Below are 5501 nucleotides of genomic sequence, written 5' to 3'. Positions count from 1 at the left end.
CTGGGCGGGGCGGGGGGTCAGTGAACCCTCCACACAGCTTCCTGTCATGGGACACGCTGGAGCAGCGGACAGCAAGTGCGGACTTCGGGAGGGGAGAGTGAGCACGGAGAGCAAGCACGGAGAGCGAGTGCTCACGCCCAGTGCGGATACCGGGTGTGGACCGTGGCCCCACTCGACCCATGGGGTGCAGCAGTCATGTGACGCGAGTGAACCACGGTGCAGGCCTAGAGAGGGTGGGAGGCGCTGTCAGGGTCCTGGTGGGCGCGACCTGGGTTGCCACAGCGTGAGTGACCCCTCCCTTAGCCAGCACGGTTCTTGGGACCAAGAGTCCCTGTGCTACAGGGTCCCCCGCACCTGGGTTTGGTGTCTTCCTCCCCGGGGATGCGGAGTTAGGAGGGCTCGGGTCGTGGTGCCGCCCGGCTGAGCCCCCCGTGCAGTGGACGTGGGCTGAGAAAGGGCCCCTATTCAATTTCACCCCAATTCCTGAATCGGGGAGACTGATCTGAGGGCACACATCCCCTGTCTCCTTGCAGATCGATCTCATAGAATAAAGCTGATTTCTCCCCCAAAAGCTGATGCTGTAATTAATTGGCTTGTTTATGTGCATCGGGCACAGAACCCCCATTTTGTGTGGTAAGGGGCGGGTGGTCTGGGCCTGCGGGGGGTGGGTGTGCGCCTTGCAGAGGATGTGAAGGGTCCATGGTCCTTGGGGGTGTGATGCAGGATGGGAGGGGCCCAGCCAGTCTGCACTCCGTCCCCCCGGACCGCACAGTCCACAAGACCCCATCGTCCTGCCCTGGTCTCTGTGTCGCCACTGCCTGACCCAGTGCCCAGTGTGTGCCATGGACAGCGGTGGCCTCTGAGATGGCTGAGATATTTGGGGCCTGGAGACAAGTGGGCAGAGTGGGGCACTGGACCTGAGAGGTGCTGAGGGCATCGGGGAGAGAAGTCCACGTCCAGCCCTGGACCTGGAGGAGCTGAGGGAGAGGGGCAGGGGGCTGCCAGGGCGTCCCCAAGTCCAGGATCAGTGCCGGAACAGCCTCACTCCCACGTGCATCTGCCCCCCTTGCACTCTCATCTGCAAGGCCTGGCCCAGTGTCCCACTTGTGCTGTCCCGTCGTGTGGGCTGCTGTGACATCACAGGTGTGGTACCTGGGGACACAGTGAAGAGCTGATGTGCATGAGTGGACACAAGAGGCATGACAGGGTCCGGTGGTCGGGAGGAGATGGCTGTCAGGGCTTCAGGTTCGCGTGGCGGTGGGGATCTTCCGAGAGCATGTGTAATGGAAGAACACATGCCAAGGACTTGTCACAAGCAAACAGAGTTACCGGTGTAACTGACAATGCCTCAAAGGAATGCTCACAGATAATAAGCCCTCTTGGAAAGTAATTTAGTTTAGATCATTGATTGGGAGAAAAAAATCAACACAATGGACGTTAGGAACAGAGACACACAGAGGTGCATAGCACCCCCTCCTCCCCTAGTGGCACAGCATAGAGGTGACATTCATTTATCATCCCTGACACACGCCCTCAGAGGACAGAAAACCACGTGGACGACGAGCCCTGTTCAAAATCGGGAGCTAGAAACTCCCCAGCTTGTCATTCCTGGTTTTGTTGGTCTGATATCTGGTCAAGTCCAGGGGCCTATTTGCATGCGGGAGACTTTTAAACACTTGAATGTGTACGTAGTCGTCATCGCCAACTTGAACCTGCAAAGAGAGAGTGGAGTGAGGGGGGCAGGGACAGCCTCTGACCCCAAGTTTCCCTGCAGGACTGGACAGTTCGAGAAAGGCCTGGATGCGTGGAAGCCGCGTCCGTTCGGGTCATCAGTGACGGGGCTGATGACACTCCCATCTCCCTCCTCCAAGGGCAGTGGACGCCCTCGTCACCCCAGCCCTCACCCCCGGCACCCCACACTCACTCCATCACAGCCCTTAGTTCTTAGTTCTGAAAGGCTCGGTCGTCTCCTCCAAGGATGCTGGGGTGCTTATGCACGTGCGCACACACACACACACGTGCACACACACTCGTTTTAGAGGGCCCTGAACCCCCAGAAGCTGGGGCTGCCACAGGACCCCGCTTTAAGCACCACTGCCCTGGGACCAATGAGACCACGCCACCCATGTCTGCTCGAGCACCCACTTGAGGCGAGACCCTCCCGCGTGGCTGACACCCCACCTTGATGAGGTAGTTTGTGCCCGCGACCACTTGGCTCCTGAATTCCACAGCCTTAAAAATAGGGAACTTCTTCTTTTCCTTCTCTTCCAGCTGGGGCTTCACCTGCGGAAGGAGAGAGAATGCACACATCATGGGGGCTTCCCTCCTGCAAGAGTAACTTACACAGGAGCTCACTTCTCACATTACATGTTACAAACTGAATTCTAAGGCCAATTCTAAGCTCTTCTGTAACAGAACTGTTCTTCATCACCAGGGGGACCTGGGAAATCTCAGCTCCAACCACAAAGTTCAGGAAGTGATTCCTTAATTCTCCCAAAGCTTTAATGATGCCACTTCAGTGTATCCTTGCCCTTCCTTTTCCAGGCCTGGGAGATTTTTCTATTTTCATCATTACAACACTATATAGAAGCTTATGCCCTGTGTGTGCTTTTACTGGACACCAAACACTTCATTTGAAAGACTGTATACACTTTTTAAATTACTCTTTTAAAATTGAAAACTAAAAACTTTTAACATTTTTAACTAAATGTAATCTTCCACCTTACAGACGTGCCTTAATTCTCTTAACTGTCTCTAATGCTGGCACTCCCCAGGGGACTCACTCTCCTGTCACGGATGATGGAGGAGATAAAGCACTTTGCTGCATTTGTAGGTGATTTCTTTAGGGTGCAGGGCCTTTGGGCAGAGGCTGCTCCTCATCTTCAGTGTCACAGTCACCGTACTTTTGCTTCAATCCTGTTTCCAGGGTCTTGGCCTTTCAGTAACTGAGCATCTTTATGGAGGAAGGAGAGACCAGGTGTGTCTTTTTTTAATTTAAAGTGGAATCTAGTGTGGAAGTGCTCTGGCTGCCCTCTGGATGAACTGGTCGGCACTGGTGTACACTGACTTGGTGCTGGAGTGACCAGAAGGTTCTAGAGGGTTCCAGGGTTTAGTTAAACCAGCTGCAGGAAGCAGGCCAGGTGCTGGGAGACAAGGGGGATCTCCATCACCACCTGCAGGTGAGTCCCGGGAGCCTGGCCTCCAGCGCGTTCAGGGAGGGGCCCCCTGGGGGTGAGGATGGGGAGAAGACTGGGGTCTGGGCACTGAAGGACAGAGGGTGTTCAGCGGGGAAGAAGGCAGGCCCCGTCCTGAGGCTCCTCTGCTCTCTGCACGTGGCTGGAAGGTTCTCAGTGTGGTGTGTGCGTCTCCCTGGGGCCAGCGCCCACCTGGGTCTGAATACTTAACTGTGCTGCTGCCTGCGGGGCACTGTGCTGCGTCCGCAAGGAACTGACCCTGCAAACGGTTATAAACCCAAGGGGGTGAGTGACACCCACGGACCAGCCCCGGGTCTGGGCAGGAATGGCCTCTCTCTTTGCCTGTTTCAGGAGCCGAGGCAGGAAAGCCCCGGCTGAGAGCAAGGACCGATGAGAAAACCCAGATGGAGGGGGTGGAACAGGGGACACGGAGGCCTGAACACCAGCCCAGGCCACTGCCTGCAGACCACAGTTCACTGACTCCCTTGTGGACCAGCAGAGAGAGAGGCTGGGCTGCACCAAGGGGGCACAGAAGGCCCCAGGTCAGTCAGGAAGCTGCCGGTTCCTGGCCCTCAGGGACCAGGGTGGGGCAGAGGACCAGGGAAGGGTCAAGAACCCCCCTGGTCGGCTCTTCTCGAGGAGGCTGGGACAGTCTCTGACGACCTGTGACCCGGGTCAGCTTCTACCTCTGTCCTCCTCTGCAGCCAGAGGCTCCATGACGCTGCCCGGCCCCTCTCCTCCTAGAGCCACCCAGCCAGCGGCCGGCTCCCCCACGGCTGCCCCAGTCTCTCCAGGTAGCAGTCACACTGCCACTGACACGACACTCTCAAGCGACCAACACCAAGTCAGGGAGCCCTCTGAGACGGCCACTCTTCTCCTGAATGAGCTCACACACCTCAAAGTCCAGGGGACAGTGAGGAATGTCTGGGCCTGGAAAGCCGGGAACCTTGAGGAAGGGCTGGGCCCTGGAGCGGCTGCGGGGGGAGAGCAGGAACCAGGGCCCGGGGAGGCTCACCCTCGGAGTCCCCACAAATTCCTCATTTTCAAAGGTCTCATGTGGCTGACTCATCCCCCTTTCCTGCCGTCAGGTGGTCACACCCAGAGCCAGAATCCCGGGCTGACTGCCAGCCATGGCATGTAGGGAGCAGTAGGGGAGGAAAGGCACAGGAGAGAAGTTTGTTTCCCTTTTCGTCTCCAGACTCAGGACTGAAGCCTTCCGTGCCCTGCACTTTGTCTTGCCTGTAAAGGCTCCACGTTGCTGACACACGAGGACAGGTGAGGCAGGCCCCTTCACCCACCCCCACCAGAACCTTCTGCAGGTCCCTTGCTGACGCCCAGGTTACAGATGAGGAAACTCAGGCATGGGGAGTCAGGCCACTGCCCAGGGTCTGGCCAGGCTCTGCCTCTGCCACCCAGCCTGGTCTGTGTCGTTTGTTTATGGTTTGAAAACTTTTGATTCGGAGGTGATTTCACACCTGGGCAAACAGTGCTGGAATCACAGCTCAGCTCAGCACACCCGGGACAGTCTCCCCAGATTCACTGACTGTCAACTTCCCCCCAACCTGCTCCATCCTCTGCTCTCTCTCTGTGCAGGATTTTTCCGAACTACCTGAGGGTATTTACATTAGGGCCCTTCTCCTCCGAGCCCCTCTGTGCGCATCCCCAGGCCTGGAGGGCATTCTCCCCGTGACACAGCCCGGGTGCGGGCTCTGAACCCAGCGCACTGCCTGCCTTCCAGCCGCGATCTCAGCGTCCTGGACGGGCCAGTCCCCAGGACTTGAGAAGGACCTGGACCCCGATCCACGCACGGAGGCCTGGCCGTGGGCCCGGCCTACCTGGTCGGCGATGGCCTGGATCTCAGGCATAGCGGGCTGCGTGTTGGTGAACCCGCCACAAACCATCTCGTAGGACATGCTGGAGCTGCGGACAGTGAGTGCGGAGAGTGAGCACGGAGAGCGAGCACGGAGAGCGAGCGCGGAGAGTGAGCACTGAGAGCGAGTGAGCACAGACTCTTATCAGAAGCGAGGAGTCCCTAATTCAGGAAGATCTGGCGTGAAAATTCCTTCCCCACCTTGATCATAAATGTTTAGCACCACATCAGAAAAGTTTATAGCCTCATCATAAATGTTTACCCTGTCATAAATGTTTAGAACCTTACCATAAATGCTTGAAGCCCACCAATCAAAGCCTGTCCCACCAGCGTTTCCTCGTGCCGGCCTGTTCTAACCTCTTCAAACTCGCCCCAAGGCCTGAATCGAGGAGACAGATCTGAGGGCACACGTCCCCTGTCTCCCTGCAGTTCAATCT

General features: G+C 57.2%; 1 protein-coding gene across 1 annotated transcript; it reads right to left on the bottom strand.

Annotated features, from left to right (window-relative positions):
• Positions 1-1583: 1583 nt before the first annotated feature.
• Positions 1584-5107, bottom strand: LOC101402506 (cystatin-B-like). Its single transcript, XM_004443895.2, has 3 exons — positions 5030-5107; positions 2182-2283; positions 1584-1712 (listed from the first exon to the last, which is right to left on the bottom strand). The coding sequence occupies exons 1-3, from the start codon at positions 5105-5107 to the stop codon at positions 1584-1586; spliced, it is 309 nt and encodes a 102-aa protein (XP_004443952.2).
• Positions 5108-5501: the final 394 nt, after the last annotated feature.

Source organism: Ceratotherium simum, chromosome 27 (genome assembly GCF_057802395.1).
Source record: "Ceratotherium simum simum isolate JZ-2026a chromosome 27, ASM5780239v1, whole genome shotgun sequence".
Classification (NCBI taxonomy): domain Eukaryota; kingdom Metazoa; phylum Chordata; class Mammalia; order Perissodactyla; family Rhinocerotidae; genus Ceratotherium; species Ceratotherium simum.
The sequence above is the reverse complement of the archived record's forward strand: the minus strand, read 5'-3'. Positions and strand labels throughout refer to the sequence as shown.

Bases quoted from the DNA above. Each gene is read 5' to 3' on its own strand.
- LOC101402506 (XM_004443895.2), bottom strand. From the start codon at position 5,107: ATGTCCTACGAGATGGTTTGTGGCGGGTTCACCAACACGCAGCCCGCT. The intron at 2,284-5,029 runs GTAGGCCGGGCC...CTCCTTCCGCAG, and splicing joins TCCAGGCCATCGCCGACCAG to GTGAAGCCCCAGCTGGAAGA. The intron at 1,713-2,181 runs GTGGGGTGTCAG...CTCTCTTTGCAG, and splicing joins GCACAAACTACCTCATCAAG to GTTCAAGTTGGCGATGACGA.